The 19164-nt window shown below is 35.0% G+C and overlaps 1 protein-coding gene across 2 annotated transcripts in view; it reads right to left on the bottom strand.

The window, feature by feature from the left end:
• The window catches only part of Yif1 (Yip1d-interacting factor 1), a 167968-nt gene that overhangs the window by 58341 nt on the left and 90463 nt on the right, over positions 1-19164 (bottom strand). For both annotated transcript variants that reach the window (XM_090395821.1, XM_090395820.1), the window contains 2 exons: positions 14025-14103; positions 7378-7435 (listed from right to left, as the gene is read on the bottom strand). In XM_090395821.1, the coding sequence (XP_090251947.1) occupies positions 7378-7435; positions 14025-14103 (137 nt within the window). The remainder of the gene's footprint in view (positions 1-7377; positions 7436-14024; positions 14104-19164) is intronic.

Genomic DNA, 19164 nt, shown 5'->3' with positions numbered 1-19164 from the left:
TTCGAATTTCTGTTTTATTAGTGGCACACTATTTTCTTTAAGAAAGATACATATGTATATACTTTAAACAAGTATTTAAAATTAAAAAAAAAAAACATTAAAATTAAATAGAATTTTATTCAATGATTTTCATATGTGTATGAAAATAACTTATCGTTCATATTAAATTTTCACATCTGGAACCATTCTTCTATTTTTTCATATGCAATGTATTCTTTTTTATGTTGTTTTTTCTGGAGCCAATCTACCATGTAAATTGAGAATTGGGTGTATTTTGTTCTGTTTTCTAAGAATTTTCTTTTGTTTATTGAGACTCAGTATACATTTTATGCAATAATAGAATACATAATATCCAATCATGAAAACAGGAGAAAAAGATATACTCGAAGTATGGAGTAATTACTTCGAAAAATTGCTAAATGAAACAAGCAGTGATATCACAGTGATAAAAAACACTCAACAGACATACGGTCAGAAATACATATCCATACTTGAAGTAGAAAAAGCCATCAAAGGCTTGAAATGTGGAAAGGCAGCAGGAGTAGATGATATTCGACCAGAAATGCTGAAGTATGGTGGTATAAAAGTCTTACAGTGGCTGCACTGCATAGTTCAGAAGGCATGGACAGAGGGACGAATTCCTGATGATTGGAGTAGAGCTCTCATAGTACTCATATACAAAAAGGGAAATAAAACTGAATGTGAGAATTACAGAGGTATTTCCCTAGTAAGTGTTCCTGGTAAGATTTATGCAAGTATACTCAAGAAACGGTTAAGAAGAATTGTGGAAGAAAAGCTTGGTGAAGAACAAGCTGGATTCAGGTCAAATAGAGGCTGTCAGGATCAGATCTTCACTTTACGACAAACATTGGAGAAATCAAGGGAATATAACAAAGATCTGTATTTAAGTTTTGTCGATTTGGAAAAGGCATATGACAAGGTGCCAAGAAAGAAACTATTCAATATGCTACAGTTATATGGTGTCAATGGGCATTATATCAAGCAATACTTAGTCTTCATTTGAGTTGCAAGTCAGCAGTTAGAATTGAAGGAAGTACATGATGATGGTTTAATGTTAAATCTGGTGTGAGACAAGGATGTACATTATCCCCTCTGTTATTCATTATCTATATGGATCACATTATGAATGAAAGTGGTATTAAACATGATATCAAAATTGGAGAGTTTAATATCAGCTCTTTGCTTTACGTGGACGATGTTATACTTCTAAATAAATCCGCTACAAGTCTGCAAGATTCTCTGACTAAATTGAATAACTGTTGTAATAGATATGGTATGAAGGTCAGCAATAAAAAGACAAAGACAATGAAAATCAGCAGAATAGTTGAAAATTTCAACAGTGTTGTGAACGAAGATCCTGTGGAACAAGTAAAACATTTCAGCTACTTAGGAATGATTTTTAGTGAAGATGGTAAATTAAATATGGAAATAGACAACAGAATCAACAAAGCTGATATGGTAGGAAGTCAATTGAATAAATTCATATGGAATAAGAGAGAAATTAGTCGGAACACTCAATTAGCTGTATACAAGACAGTGTTTAAACCAGTTTTAACTTATGGATCTGAGAGCTGGGTCAGAAGTAAAACACTTGACGAAAGAATAGAGATGATATCTTAAAAGGTCTCTAGAGAACTAGAGACCTTTTAGGATATGAGAATCCTAAGAAAATAGGAGGCGTGAACAAATGGCATGAATGGCAATATCATATTAAAAATGAGGATATTAGGAAAGAACTTGACATTGTCAGCATCCAGAAATGTGTTAGCAGAGCTAATCTCAGGTGGTATGGTCTCTTAAACAGAATGGGTGAAGAAAGATTAGCAAAACAAGTGGTCTCTGCCAGGTTGGCAGGAAAATGACCCTGAGGAAGACCAAGATATAGGTGGATTGATATGGTACAAAGTGCCTTAGATGATAGAAATATAAGATCTGATAATGTTGGAATCTTGACAAGTAACAGACTGATTTGGAGGAAAATTGTAGATAGGAAGTTAGTAATGATTTTCATGTAGTACTATCATATCCTGTACACCTCCCTGAGGAGACATGGCAGGAATTTGATGATGATATCCGATCATTATCAGAATTATCCACACTTTTGGGAATCCCACATTTGCTAGGTTTCTTTTTTTTTCGTAGCAGAAGCTCTTCTGTCTTATCAATCTTACAAATGCTGGTATTTTGTTGTAGATCAACAACTTCTTATAATACAAGAAGTATTCATTTTTATTCAGGAATAGATAAATTTTTACTGTCTGTTGTTTCCAAAGGCTATAATAAAAATGTCCCTATACCATTAAAAAACTTTCTAACCTCAAAGATGCTATACTGCAAAAGCAAGAAAAACAATTAGCTTTGTTTATCACTAAATACAATAAACAGATATTTAACAGCTGTGTACTATATTTAGGAACAATTAGTGTAAGACAACTCAAACGACAAACTTAATGAAAAAACACTATGCTCCTGCAGGATATGCTGCATGCATGCAAACAGAACAGATTTATTGTAGCACTAAACATAATACCCAATTAAACACATTTGTCCTCACATCTGTTTTCAAATTTTCAGCACTTCCAGAAAATATGTGTAATAGCTGTTTGTAATACAGCCATTGGATATAGAAAGTGCTCAAATTATGAAAAGCAAAATGAATATATATATAACTTGAAACCAGTGTGAATTGCATTTGAGGTATTTAATATCATCCAGACGCTTAACAAATGTTAATTTTAGAAATAAAATTCTACCACATTCCATATAGGCTTTGTGAAAATGTGACTGCTCAACGCAGAAGCAGCATACATATGCTAAAAGCTAGTACCTACCAGGGAATAAAGGAATGACAGACACCCAGGTGCGAATGTGACAAAGTGCATGCCGCTTCTGCGTCAAGCGGTTCACATTTTCACAAAGCCTATTTATATAATTTTAAATATAGAAAGCATAAAGGTCAAATGAGCAATAGCTATGCTTCACACGTGCCATTTTTCTGAGAAACAAAGGGTTTACGCTTCATTATTCTGGATTGAATCAAAGATAGGCTGAAAAAACGCATTTTACTTACTTTATTTATACACAAGTTCCAATCTTCTGTTTTTCTTTAGGAATTGTGTTAGCACATCATCATAAAATGAAGGTTTTTTCCCTTCAGTTCCATCATCAACAGCGATTAAGCTTAGGCTTTCCTGTGTTTGTGTTCCTCTATAACATGTACATATTGAAAAAAATGCTCGACTGTAGCAGTAGAGCTCAGAATTGACAAGTTGTGCTAACTTATAAATTTCCTTGAATGCAACCTGAAGTTGATTTTCTTGCATGAATTTTAATAGGTGACGCACTTGTTTCCTGGTAAATTCTTCAGAAGAAAATACTTTCAGTTCATTTTTCAAGTGAATGTAGTCAAAAATTAGGCCATAGAAATCTTTTAAGTTTTCTAAAATACCATCAGGAAATGTCTTTGCATACTGACCATATCTTTCACTATAAAGGAGTTGAAAAAAATTCAAATTTCGAAAGTGAAGAGTATCTTTCTTCCATCTCCAGACACATGCAGTCAACTATTCCCTGGTATAATTAAAGGCACATGCTTTTTGTCTCTTCTGGTTCTTTTATCTCGACTCATCAACTGTATGCTTCTCCTTTGATACAGAAACCCAAATATCATCAAATCCATGTTCCCTGTCATTCTCAAGCTGCTTTATAGTGTCGTGCACTTTTTTTTACAACAATACAATATATCATAGGATGAAGTTTGCAGTATATTATTCAAGGCATCAGTATAGTCAAAATAAAACAGAAAAAATTGAAAATCCTGCAAAAAACCACTAGCTTTGATTACAGCATCTACATCCCATTCCTCACAATTCTCCACTATGTGTTCAAAAAATTCAATGGGTTGATTTCTGTGATGTTTTACTGTGCTCGTTAAAGGAAAGTAAAGTTCCAACTTATTGGTGCAATGGAGGCTAATTCTTTAGCAACAAAATCTTGCAAAGCATTTATTCTTTTCAATGATTTAGGAAAATATACCACCAATGCACTGATAGTTTGGAAAAACAATCTACATTCCTTGATATTTGAGAGGTTTTGCTTCAGAACTTAAATTCAAAACATGAGCATAGCAATGTGTAAATAATGCTAAAGGAATTATTTACACATTATATGCCTTGATAACTTTCCTCTGTAAGCCATTAATATAGCCACTCATTACACAGGCACCATCGTAAGGTTTGGCCAACTAACTCGTCCTTGATATTAAATTCCTCAACTCTGTTTGCAACATAGACCACTAGAAGTTCTATCATCACTTACATCTGTAAATCTCATGAACCTTTTGTATTTGCCCATTACGGACAAAACGGGAAACAGTTAATAGCTGTGATTTTGACATGACCTCAGATGTTTCATCCAGAATATATAAGATAATATCACAGAAATCAACTCAATGAATTTTTTGAACACATAGTGGAGAATTCTGAGGAATGGGACGTGGATGCTGTAATCAAAGCTCGTGGTTTCATCCAGAATAATAATATATGGCCACATATGTACTGGCAGCAATTTCTTTTTTTTTTTTATAGTGTCCTTAACCACATCAGATATAGTGCTGATGATATTGTTTTGTGCTGTGGAAGAAGTTCCTTGAAATACAGTTGAATCCTTTAAATGTGGGATTTAATATCCTAGGCTAACAAAAGTCTTGACAACACTTCACATCCAGTTAACCATTCTACTGTACTGTACTGTGAAATAGAGAAGTGTCTCATATACTCCATTTTTGCATCTTTGTGCATGCTCTGTAAATTTGGAAGAGGAGAATAAGGCTTAGCTCCTTTGAGTACAGTCATACAATCCACAAAAGTTTTGGCAGAAAACAGGACATTCAGTAGATCATCAACACTGTTTCCGATTATAAATATAGGCAAAAAAAAAAAAAAAAGTCATAAATTTATGGAAAATTATATATTAAAAACTTGTCTATATTATATATAAAAACTTGCCTACCACATAATTTCAAACTTCACGCGCGCAAAACAGATGAAACTCAGAAAACAAAAACAGCAACTCATGACAATGTTTGACTGGATTGGTTGACCAATCACAGCCTCCAGGTGCTATTGGCTTAGAGCTCACCCAGCCTTGCCTTTTCAGCGGTTTAAAAACTATTAGAACACTAAGAATTTGACCTGCAGAGCGTGCTTTACATCTTTCAAAGGGCTCAAAGGTGTATGCATTTTGAAAGCACACGCTGGCTATTAATGCGAATGTGATGCAATGTTTATGCATTGAAAAGTGCCCTCTTCATGAAGCATCAGTAGATTGTGTTTAATTTTAGGAATTAAAGGGAATAAATGCAAAAATATAATATCAGTAATACTGATATTTCGTAGATCAGCACTGGACACCTGGAATATTTGCCCCTGGTGTGTGTGTTTTATATATATTGTAACTGGTATTTACTTGGATTGAAGACATTTTAAATCATAATTTTACTGACTAGGAACGTTGGTGAGTGGGAACTATCTCAAGATAGTTCCCACTCACCAACGCCTCATGCTAGACATGCCACGTGGATGCAAGTTCAATTTTGACTGTTGTTATTCCTAACTCTTTTTTATGAGAAGTCCATGTTTTTATCTTCTTATTTTCCAGTTTGTGATAATTTGTACACCTGAAGAAGCTGGCTTTCCGACAAAACTAGTTGTGTTTTAATTAAAGTTTTTATTTTACCTTATCTCGGTGTTCCTAGTCAGTAAAATTATGATTTAAAAAAAAAATATATATATATATATATACAGGGTGTTCGGGATAAATTTGACATATTTATAATTAATTATATTTTTCCGTAAGTTACAAGTATTAACACACACTTCCCTTCATTTAAAAGTTTGGACCCTTCTTCATTCATATACAAGATGTCAGAAAGGATGGATAGCTGGAACCCACCTGAATCATGGAAGAGAATAACTTGTATCATGATGATTCGTGCCCGCCATCAAAATAAGGATATTACGACTGCTGCCCAATGCTCCCTGAATACAGTAAAAACAATCAGGCATGAACTAGAGACTTGCAATGGTGACTACGAGGATGTAGCAAGAAGAAAGATCCCTAGCAGACGATCTGATTGCGTTCGTACAGCAGAATTCCTCGCAAATCTGCAGGAACAGGTGTTGAAGAACCCTGGCATTGGAATTCGGGCTTTGTTCGTGGAGTTGCTAACTGTAGTCAAGCCCTGGATAACAAGGGTAGCCAATGGTAGGCCGTATGTATGGCAGCAGGATTCGGCCCCTTGCCACACCTCTGGGAAAAGTCAAAAATGGTTGTCTGAAAATTTCTACGACTTCACCAGTCCAAATGTTTGGCCTCCAAACTCCCCAGACCTTAACCCCATGGATTATTTTGTATGGGGCGCAGTTGAAAAAGACACCAATCGCACTTCCAGTAATACAAAAGCCCAGTTAATGGATAAAATTAAAACAGTTTTTGCGGCCCTTCCCAGGGAGACTGTAGCATCAGCTTGTTCGAGGTTCCGAAGCAGAATTGAAGCTGTGATCGATGCTAATGGTGGCTATTTTGAGTAAATCTTGTTGATAGTATTGTAATTAACTCTGCCTGTAATGTTTTTTTGTCAATTCATTAAATTTAATAGATACAAAGAAGATTTTCTTTTTCCTTACGAAACTGTCAAATTTATCCCGAACACCCTGTATATATATATATATATATATATACATATACATATAGTTTAAAATGTTCTTCTGGGATGTTTTTCCATGCTTGTTCCTGTTTTTTTTTTTTTTTTTTTTTTTTTTTTTTTTTTTTTTTTTTTTGGTGTATGATCTAATGCACTAGTGGAAGAGTTTTCATTCCTAGAAACTGCGCTGTTTCATTCTGTAAAACAGACATACTGATTTTATAGCCTTAGTTGCTTTGTTGCCAAGGAATTACAAAGTGAAAATAACAGAGGACTAAAAACTGAGGATTGAATGACAATAATTTTTGGGACATTTCAAATTTAATCATAGATCTACTAGTGTATTCAGATTTACTTTCTTTGCTGTAATGATTATTTTGACATTTTTTCAGCTTACAGATATAAATCTTCAGAAAATGTTTAAATTCATTGATGATTTATTTTTATTTTATGATAAAAAAATAATAACATCCATACAATAACAACTATAAAAATAAGAACTAGTTCAACCATAACAAAGATATAAGGTTCAGCTAATAGCCGTAACAAAATCATGTAGCATGCATTTTACCAATAAAGCAACACATTATTAACAGAAAGACAAACATCTAATGTAACACACACACAGAGAAATATTGTATACACTGACATACCTATTTTGAGATCCAAGAACAAATCCTGCTGCTAAGATGTAAGTCACAAAACCCATTGCTTTAAAGAGAGAAAATGTATTTTACATATAAATTACACACACACACACATATATATATATACACAATATATGCATTGCTAATTGCATACATTCACCAGATTTTGTACATAGGAGGTGAATTTCATTTCCTGGTTACTACCTCCTATGTGTTGGATGCCAATAGAGTGACTTAGTTTCTAAAGCAGAGTTTCTAGATTATATAAAAAATAAATTGAAAAAAATCTTTGGCCCACCCACACTAATGTACTATATGCTTGCAACCTTTTTTGGGTTGAAGTCACACTAAAAAAAAAACCCTACTTATTTAAGTTAAGGGGATATTAAATCCCAAACAATGTGGGATTTAATATCCCTTTAACTTAAATAATGTTTACATTGCCGAAATGAAGCCTATTGGCTCTATATTTTATATAAAAAACCCTACATTTATTATTTGTTTACTCTTTTTCTATCACCCAGTGTCATGCCAAGTGATGAAGTTCAGGTAATGAAATTCACTACTACCTAAAGACAATTAACATCCACGACCAGAGTGGAATTTAAACCCAACACTTTGTGGGGTTGGAAAGCAAAGCTACTATTCATGCAGCCAAACAGAATACATATACTCATATGAAACAGATAAATAATCAACACAAGTGAAATGAAATGTATATTCATTGAAGGTGGAGAACTTGTACCATTTAATTAACAAATCTGGATGTAATTTAGGATATTCTAGTCCTTAATAGATCTGATGTATTCACATAATAAATAAACAAATATATGAATATAAATTATAATAGACAAGATATTATAGTCTTGTTTTAATCCTTTACCAGAGTGTAAAAAAACAAAGTTTGCATATGAAGTATCTTCATGGGTAGGTGACTTGTATACAGAGGCTGCTAACATCATATCAAATGCCTTAATATCCTATAATGCAAAGCACACTTCCTTTAAAAGGGTATAATGCTTTGCATTATGGAAAGGGTCACTGCCCAGACTAGCTTGACCTTTGTTGAGGTCTCATCAATAGGAGCCAGACCCAGGAAGATATTGAATGCATAGCAATATACACATCCAAAAGGAAGGTATACTGGGGCATTTGGCGTGAAATCAACAGCATTTATATACAAGTAACCTAGTAATGAAGATGCTTCACATGCCAACTTTGTTTGCTTGCACTTGTCTAAAGGATCAAAACAATAACATAGTTTCTTGTCTATAATTAAGATTTAATTAATAACATCTTAATAACAAACATCCATTTTGCTAACCTTACCTCTCCAATTCTGTTTAAGTGACAGAACTGAGAATAAAGAACTATGACAATGAAGCCAGCAGCCATTTGTGTGTTCTGGGGCTCATCTGTTTGTTTTGCAGGAACTGGGAGGAAAAATCCCGATCCCCACTCCACATGTGACTGGTTCACTCACCATTGAATTGAAAATCCCTTAAAAAAATCCTTTGGGCTTTGCTTAAACATTCTTAAACGTACTTGATAATATCAAGTACCTTTCTATCTTCATTTTTCACATGGCACCGTCAGATATGCCATTGGTTTCGCATACAATTTTCCTCAGAAATCTGATGTCGGTGGTCTCCAATCTCTGAACATATATTTTATTCCCAAGCCAATTCTCAGATCCATATGTCAAACCTGGTTTGAATATTGTCCTCTGTAATGCTAGCTTGTTTATTCAATTTGTTCCCCCCCCCCTCAGCTTTGCTTATTCCATCATTATCTATATTATTCCATTATTATCTATTACCATGTTTAAATTACTATCTTAACTAAAAATTGTGTCTAAGTAGCAAGAGAATTTATACTTGTCCTATCGGTTATAACAGAAAATACAATTGTTTTCCATGTTCTTGCCTATTTTCATACTAAACTAACTTGCTTTGTCCAAGAGCAATTCAATTTGTTTTGAGAGACAAGAAGACTTATAGTGTATATATTTAGGATTATAACATCTTCATACAGTAAAAAACTGAGTATAAGATGTTCAATAGTAGTGGATATATGCAAATTTTTACACCTGATTTCACATACACCACAACTTTCTGTACCCTTAAAATTTAATTACTGACATATAAGTTAAATACAATCCATATATTGTTCTGTACAATGTTTCATTTATATATATAACTTCTGTAGCATTTTGAAGATTTTACTTTGGCCTCTTATGTCTTGTCCAGGTCTACAAAACTAAAATACATAAATTAAAAATATGGTGTTAATAACTCTGATTTGACATGAAATCAGCTTTTTCTTTCCCAAGTTGCATTTAAACATTTTTTGTGTAGATTATTTTCAAATCTGAAAAAATCTTACCTATTCCATTCAATATGATATCAATCAGTTTATCAATACCAATTTATTAGAAATATCCAACAGTATGTGTTCTAATAACACATTCCTCTCCACCTCAAAAGCCAATACCGTAGATTTTAAATGCCTATTAAAAAAAGTAGCCTTTCTAGACAATCTAATGACAGATTGTCCTAATGGTACCCTTTCTCCCATAGTATATAGAACAACATATTCATAAAGGGAGCCTCTGCTTCCCTTATGTCTCTTACTGATAAGCTTTAAACTTTGTATCCCCCCCCCCCGAATTTTACATAACTTAGAAATCCTGCTCCAGAGACCAAACATGGAAATTTTTCAAGCTACTTAAGGCCTCCAAATAAGTGAGGCAGATCTCACACCAGGTGATGAAATTCACCTCCAACCTGGATCTGAACATACAGACTCCAGGAGATAATTACTTTTATGGAGAACCTTAATTTTCTTCCAAAGAACATAATGTATAGTAGTGATAGCATGCTCTGAAAGTCCTGATTGCTCTGACTCACAGACCTTGACAAAGTCTAAATGTTTATCATGATATATGGCTGATCTACCTGTTTAGCCAAAATACAATAATCTACACTGGCAAGGAATTTGATATACTCCAGGGCAGGCTAGTTTATCTTTAGCTGAGCCTAGAAAAATAAATATATGGTTGATAGGACTGAAGGACACTTGTAGGTCAATGGATAGAGCAGGAAGTATGCTATTCAGTTTATATTGTTCAAATCTTTCTATGAAGTATTTAGCTAGTGTGGGAGAAAGAGGACCACTCATTGATGTACCCTCAATTTGTTGGCAAAAATTTCTCTGCATTCACAGGAATGTTCTCTTCATTTATCAATAATAGTTCTCATTTCAAAGAACAGACATCAGAGCTTCATCTTTGCCTAGATATTGTGTCCTTATTCACAGATGTTTCTTTAGATGAAACACTTAACTTCCTCAAGCAAGTTTTCTGGCAGATATTGCCAGCTTATTTGACTATGCCATTCATTCTGGCTACTGAATGTATCAAAACAAATTTTACCAACAAACTGAGGGCATATCAATCGACAATCTTTTTCCCACACTAGTCAACTATTTCATGGAAAGATTTGAACAAGGTATATGTATAATGAATAGCATCCTTTCAAAGCTGTCCTTATGGTACAGATATGTTGATGAAGTTTTTGTGGTTTGGCATGGGTCCTGTACAGACCTACAAGAGTTCGTAAATAAGATAAACACTTTTCATCATCATATCCAGTTTACTCTTGAGTTAGAACAATCAGATTGCCTTTTAGATCTCCTGTTACACTGTCAACCAGATGGTGGTCTTCACTTCTCAGCATTCAGAAAGAAAATGCTGTACTTTACATTCATCCTCTTTTTCACACCATCATAATTGTCAAAAATCTGACATCACTAAGACTTTAGTACAGTGAGCACACTCTCTTTGCTCCAATAAATTGCCACCACTCTCCCGAGAAATAAATCACATCAATTCCACCTTCCTTACTAATGGCTTTACTGAATTGCATGTCAACAAGAAAATGAATATGTTGAAATTTTTCACTTGGTTAAACTATAATAAATTTAGTTTAATCCTTTATCCAAGTGTGAGCAAACAAAGTTTGCGCCTGAAAATATCTTCAGGACTAAGGTAAGGTAGTACAACACCAGGAAACTCGCAGCAAAGGTGGATCAAGCTCTCAACTCCTTGTCTCAGTATCTACCATAATGCACAGCATATCTCCATGCAGACATGTATAATGCTATGCATTAAGGGGGGCACTACCCATACCGGTTTCGACCTTTATTGAGGTCTCATCAGTGGGAGCCAGGCCCAGAGTGGAGACACTAAGGCAGAAGGCAATAGGTCATCCTTGCCTATAGGAGTTGCCAAAAGGTGTGCCACTTTATTATTAAATTACTCTGGATTTAGAGAAAGATGTTGACAGTTTATTTTTCACTTGGTTAGACTATAATAAATTTAGTTTATTCCTTTATCCAAGTGTGAGCAAACAAAGTTTGTGCCTGAAAATATCTTCAGGACTGAGGTAAGGTAGTACAACACCGGGCAACTTGCAGCAAAGGTGGATCAAGCGCTCAACTCCTTGTCTCAGTATCTACCATAATGCACAGCACATCTCATTGCAGACATGTATACTGCTATGCATTAAGGGGGGGGGGCACTACCCATACCAGTTTTGACCTTTATTGAGGTCTCATCAGTGGGAGCCAGGCCCAGAGTGGGAATATTTGTAGTTTCCTTGTCACCTGCTTCTCATCAAAATATGATAAAGAGGTGGTCTGTCGTGTAATCATTCCGTACATTAAAGGCATCTCAGAAGGTATAGCCAAACTACTTAGATCCGTCAGCCTACAAGTGTCCTTCCATCCTATCAACAAGATATCTACTTTTCTAGGCTAAGCTAAACTTCTGCCTTTAGCCTACCCTGGAGTGTATCTAATTCCTTGCTAGTGTGGATTATAGTATTTTGGCCAAACAGGTAGATCAGCAGCTGTGCACTAGGATGAACATTTAGACTATGTCACATTCCATGAGCTAGCCTGCTCTGGCTCATGGAACTTGTTGTTTATCTTTAGGCAAAAGTTTATCTTTAGCTGAGCATGGGTCCTGGAAGGGCACTTGCAGACCAATGGATCTAAGCAGCTTGATTATGCCTTCTGGAATGCCTTTAACATAGAGAATGATGACATGATGATATGACTTGCAGAGCATGCTGTCACCACCAGACATCATGTTCTTGGAAGAAAATTAAGGTTCTATTATGGAAAATATTTCTTCTCAAATTCCAACCCTGTACACCCCTTGAGGGTACATGGCAGGAATTTGATGATGATGATGTTCCTAGCAAGTTATGAATAAAAAATTTACACTGATTAACTTTTATTAACCGTGTTAATTTGATTAACGCGGTTAACTTTTAGTTCTGTAAAGTCAGCTACTAGTTATCCAGTAGCTTCTTTTTATTCATCATAGCTTCTAAATGAAAGCAACCTACTTAACTATGTGATGCCCAAGTCAACGCTTCATTATGTTGACTGGAGCAACATAATGAAATTTATCATTTAAAATCTCAAGACCTCATTCATTCATTCAGTATTTAGGAAGTATGGTGTGTTATGTGGAAGTGTTTACCTTAACAACTGACCTTCCAGTTATTTAAATTGTTAGTTCAATCTTAATGATAAGAACATTAGTGTGGCCAATTTTCACATATGGAAGTGAGACCTGGATATTCAAGAAGAGAGTAAGGCAACAGATAATAGCCTTTGAAATGTGGTGTTATAGGAGAGTTCTGAAAATCCCATGGACAAAACATGCAACAAATACAGATGTCCTACAGAGAGAGCACAGAGATCTTTATTACAGGAAATGATCCAGAGAAAGATGAGATTGGCAGAACATGTACTGAGAGGTTCAGCAGGACAGAGGATATTAACAGTTTTAGAAGGAAAAAATATGGGAAAAGGATAAAGAGGCAAAAAACGAAGGACATGGCTTGAAGATATAAGATCATGGACAGGATCACATGGCTATGCAGAAACAAAAAGGAAAGCCACCAACAGAGAGAGAACTGGAATGATATGGTGCTGCACCCTCTCACTGAGGAAGCTACACGAAGAAGTTCAATCTTTTGATCTAGCAGTCAATGCTTCATTATGTTGACTGTAGCAACATAATGAAATTTATCATTTAAAATCTCAAGACCTCATTCATTCATTCATTCAGTATTTAGGAAGTATGGTGAGTTATGTGGAAGTGGTTACCTTAACAGTTGACTTTCCAGTTATGTAAATTGTTAGTTCAATCTTTTGATCTAGCTTTATTCTTAGTTCCATCTCTGATCAATTTTCTGCTGCTAAATCTACCTCTGAACCAAGCAGGTTGTTTTGTATTTGGTATTTTGTATATAGGCTTAGTTTTGCCTAACATCCAATTATTGAAATAATAATTTCTAGGTTATCATGAAAAGATAACCTAGAAACTTCACAGAACTAAAACAAAAATTGAATATAATCTAACTCAGTATATTCAATAATTTGATTGCAGTTAGATGGATTAGATGTTGGATTAGAAGGTCTTGCCAGTTCATATATCTTATAAGATACACAGAAGTTTCTAGGTTATCCAGCATATCTTGTATAACCTCACAAAATTTAAGTAGATTAAATTTCAAGATAAATTTAAACCGTATTCATATATGTGGAGAAAATAAAAGTGATTTATTGTATTATACCTGGAATATAGAGATCTGGGGCATTTACATCATATCTTGGAGCAACAGGTTCATCTTGGTTATAATGTACAGTCCATTCCTGTAGTAAAATATTAAGAAACACAAAGCAAATATATATTTGAGTACATCAGAATGATATGTATAGAAATTTAAGTTATTTAATGATATTCAATTAATTTGGAAAAAGGGGAGAAAGTATAATAAATTACCTAAGGCAACTGTTCAACAAAACACTAAAGAAAGAAAATTTCTTTCTTTAGTATTTTTTAGAACAGATAGAAGAGCAAATGGGATTTAGAAATAGAAGAAGCACAATGGATGCAACTTTCATATTAAACAGATTAGCAGATCTTATGAGAGACAAAAATAAAAAAACTCTAATGCTATTTTATTGACTTCAAACAAGCTTCTGATTCAATAGATAAAAGCACATTCATTAAAATTCTAGAAAACAGAGGGTTCGACAAATACCTATTAAATTGTATCAAGAATTACTATTCAGAAACACAAAAACATAGAAACGGATCAAATAGCAATTAAAAAAGGAGTTATGCAAGGCTGCCCATTGTCACCATTATTCAACCTGTATACCTAAAAGAAGTAGTAGTAGACGAAGGACTACAGATGTGTGAAGGTATAACTATAAATAGAAGAAATATAACACATTGAAAGTAGGTTAGAATTATATTCTGAAAAATCTATTTTTAATGTTTTCTTCACCCTATTAAAAATGCCTTTATATGCAAATATGGCAGGGGTCACAGGTTACTTGGCTATTATAAAAGGGGACTGCGACTCGAAAAAGATTAGGAAACACTGCTTTAAATAGTAATCTCCAGTGAGCTCCATTATCAAAGTGGAAACAAGTATCAAAGACAAATATGTTAATGATATGGTTCAAGGTTGGCAGATCCTACTAATATATTAATAATTTTTACTTGTAGGTTTTTGGTATTTTCACCCACTCTCTCCTTTTTTGTACATAAATGAGCTGCTTTCACCAACTTCAATCATATCCATAGCTATGCTGAATGACATTACACTCTGCTCTTTCTTCTCATTTGACAAACCATGAAGCGCTCAATCATTAGAATCCTCAAGATCCTCCACAACAAATGCCTTAAATTCTAACTCCTTGCTTCAATAATAGGATGCTGACCTTGTGAACTATGATGCTACTAAAAGATAATCATGTATAATTTCTTGCAAAAAAGATTTCACGTCACTTCCCCTTATTTTTAATAATACTTAAATACAAAACATGATCAAATGTCTCGTCTTGAACAGACCTGCACCTTCAACCAGTCTTGGCATAAACAATCCTGGCCATAATTTCTGCAGTTGCCAATAAAACTCAAACTCTGTTTTTCTGCACAAGGCACCTACTTTTTACTTATATAAATACTATTTTATTATGATTTGGGATTTATATCTCAAATCTGACCAAACATGGAAAACAAGGAATACTTACACATTTAGATGCACACAAAGCTTCACTAACATTATTTGATGTTATTCAAAAAAGGGCAGTCAGATAAACTGATTATCCCTTGCTCACAGAATTACCCGAGTCCCTCTCTCATGGAATTCAGTTTCTGCCTTATGCCTCTTCTACAGGTACACTGGTATTCAAAACCTAAGGATGAACACTATTTCTGAAGATTACAACTGCAAATTCAGACAAATCAGCTTGTGGCAATTTGTATATGGTGATTTCACTAGGGGAAAATTACTGATATTGGCACAGAGTTTGGAATCTCACATAGCATTATATCCAGGCTCTGAGCAGCGTTTCAAACCAATGGAAAGTGTTTCAGACATTTATTAAGAGGTTGCTCTCGCTCTACCACTGGGCATCACAGAGTTTTGGTTATAACAGCAAAACATAATCAACGACCATAGTAGGTCAGCTCCATACAAGCACAAGATGTGGATATCTGGACAAACTGTAGCAAGACATCTACAAGTAGGCCTATACACCCGAAGGCATGTAGTCTGCATCCCTTTATCAACAGCTCATCATAGAGCAAGTTTTCAGTGGTGTTGTAACCATAAAAATTGGAGAAGACACCAATGGGCTAATGTACTCTTTACAAATGAGAGTTGTTTTAGTCTTTCCTCTGATTCTAGACAACAATCGATCTGGTGCGAAAGTGGTACTCCTTACTGTCGCAAGAATGTTCTTCAAATGGATAGATAATAACCGCGGTGCTGGGGTCATGGTGTGAGGGAGGCATTATGCTTAATGGACGTACCAAGTTACAAGTGCTGGAAAAAGGGACTATGAGTGGTGAACAATATTGCAATTAAGTTCTTCAACGTCACATCTGATTGTTCTGTGGGCTGTAGAATTCATTTTTATGGATGAAAATGCCACACCACACTGTACATAAGTGGTGGAGATACTTCTGGAAACTTGGATATAATACAATCTTCAGCCATTCAAAAAACATGTCAACAAACTTCTTTCTTCTGACCCACACTTGGCCCTGATGTGATGTAAACTTTTTTATCTACTCTATAATATAAAACGATAAGCTTTTTTTGTCACGTTTTTTGTCAAGTTATTTGAAACGTTTTGAAACTCAGGAGCTACCCCCCTGAGTGTCGAGTCTTCAAAATTCGAGTCATCAGAATTCAAGGAGAACTGGCCTACCAGTCTGCAACTCAGGGAGTTGGGTGCAGCAGGCGCCAGGGTGGCAGAATCCTCCACCTTTCGAGTCATCAGAATTCAAGGAGAACCAGCCTACCAGTATGGAACTCGGGGGGGGGGCTAGCGTACATATATATCTCATTCTTGGCTGCAATAGTGGTTTAATTATATGTGAGTAGTATTACATTTCTGTACTGAAATCTAGGCACACAACTTTGCTCCTAGATGTAAATCAATCTTCACACCTCTAAATACTAAAAGTGAAAACAATTTAATAATTATTCCAAGATACATTAAATAAATATATACACACACACACACAGGTATCCCTTGATCAACGAGATTAATTAATCCCTCGATGTTACTGCGTATATCAAAATCGCGTTAATCAAATATAATAATCAATGGTAAAAATTACAATTCGTCCATGATCATTTACTGTATTAATAATTCGTTTTATATGGCACTCTTTTAGGGAAAATAAAAAATAAATGCAAAGTAAATGTTTAATAAATGCTTGCACCTACATTAGTTACTGCAATTTTTGATCCAAAAAAGTTATCAATAGTCATTTGAACAGTTTTAGTTTTTTTCTTATCAGCATAAATTCTATGATAACAAGCAAAATGACTCTTTGGACTTCGGCAAATAAGCATTCTTCAATTAACATCTGGATCCATATCCATTACTTGCTGGATCCATATCCATTATTTGCAATTCTAAACTGTGAAATATTCCATCCAGTTCTTTGATTGTTATCTCATTTTGAAATTCATCTTCACATTCCATTTGTTCGTTGTCTTCACATGTGCGTTGTTGTTCAATTTCAAGATCTTTGAAATTGAAATTTTGAATTTGAATCCAGTAATTCTTTAACATCTGCATCAACACCATCAAAACCAAGGTCTTCACTAATTGCAATGATTTCTTCAACCACGTTGCTTACAAGATTTTGAAAACCACCCAAGTCATTAGCACATTCTGGCAAAAGATTTTTCAAACAGCTCTCATGCAGCTTTCTCCCACGAGTCATGAATGTTTTCAATTGAGTGGTTAATGTTAAAATTTTTCCAAAATTCTTGGAGCGTAATCGCATTTTCTCTGGTTGTTGTTTCTACTGCTTTGAGAATGTCATTTTAAGAAAATAGGCTTTGAAAGTTGCAATGACGCCCATGTCATATTTAGTGGAAATTTGGTAATTTTAAAGGCGCGTTAATTAAATGAGACTTTTCTTATTTCTTGCTTCTTCTCTCCATGTGAATTTGTGCACATTTTTATGTTGGAACATGGTGTTGCTTTCTCTAAATCCTCAAAAAATTCCTCCACTTCTACCTTAGTAGAACCTTCTGTGGGACCATAGGCACAAATAAGTCTCATTGTCCAGTTCCCCATTCTGATATTTGCCCACATCATTCTACTTGAGACTGCCTGCCATTCAAGAAGATTAGCCTCGTATTTAGTGTTGAATACAATGGCTACTCCTTCTTTTCCTTGATTGTCATTGCCTGAATATAACATTTTGTATTTATTGCTCAGAAAGATCTCACCAGTTTTTGTCTTTTTTGTTTCAGTCACCCCTATTATGCCGATACTTATCTAATTCTTATCTGTATATATTCTAATTCTTATACTTATGTGGTACTTATCTAATTCCTCAGCTAGCTCCAATTTCTTTGCCATTCAGGATTCTTATACCGATCTTTAACTCTGATGATGTTGAGTTGGGGTGTTTTTTCAGATTTGTTCAAGTAGCTGACTTTTCACTGTTCACCCTGGTTCCCTGGTGAAAACAGCGGGGGCCTAGTTTAACAGGGCGATGCCCCAGCTGGCATTAAATTTTGTCACGTTGTACCATCATTTTGTAATTTGGTTAAAGCCAATAAGAATTACAATTTGGTTGGCTAAGTCCCAAATTGTCATCCCATCCTCGTTCGTTCAGTATCCAGGTAGATACCCAACAGGGTGCACCACCAGAAGGTGAGAATTGGACATTAGGTCAGAAGCACTGGTTGGTTCTCCCCATTCCTTTAAAAACTATGTGGAGGTCTCCTCTCAGTTATATAGCTTTGACCCATCAAGAGATACCTGTATATATATAGGATGGGTGCTTAAGGGTCAACGTGTATAACTGAGAGGAGACCTCCACATAGCCTTCAAAGGAATGTGGAGAACCGACTAGGGCTTCTGACCTAATGTCCAATCGTCCCTTCTCGTGACGCACCCTGTTAGGTATCTACATGGATACTGAACGGACGAGGGTGGGCTAACAATTTGGGATTTAGCTGACCAAATTGTATTCTTTTTGGCTTAAATTAAAATTTCAGATGATAGTACAACATGACAGAATTTCATGCCTGCTGGGGCATCGCCCAGTTAAACAAGATCCCTATTGTTTTTGCCAGGGAATCAGGGCAAACAGCAAAAAGTCGGATACTGGAACAAATCCTAAAACTTACCCCAACTCAACATTACCAGAGTTCAAGATCG

The sequence above is a fragment of the Typopeltis vanoorti genome, chromosome 7 (assembly GCF_054136105.1).
Source record: "Typopeltis vanoorti isolate ZY-2024b chromosome 7, IOZ_Tvanoo_1.0, whole genome shotgun sequence".
NCBI lineage: Eukaryota > Metazoa > Arthropoda > Arachnida > Uropygi > Thelyphonidae > Typopeltis > Typopeltis vanoorti.
The sequence above is the reverse complement of the archived record's forward strand: the minus strand, read 5'-3'. Positions and strand labels throughout refer to the sequence as shown.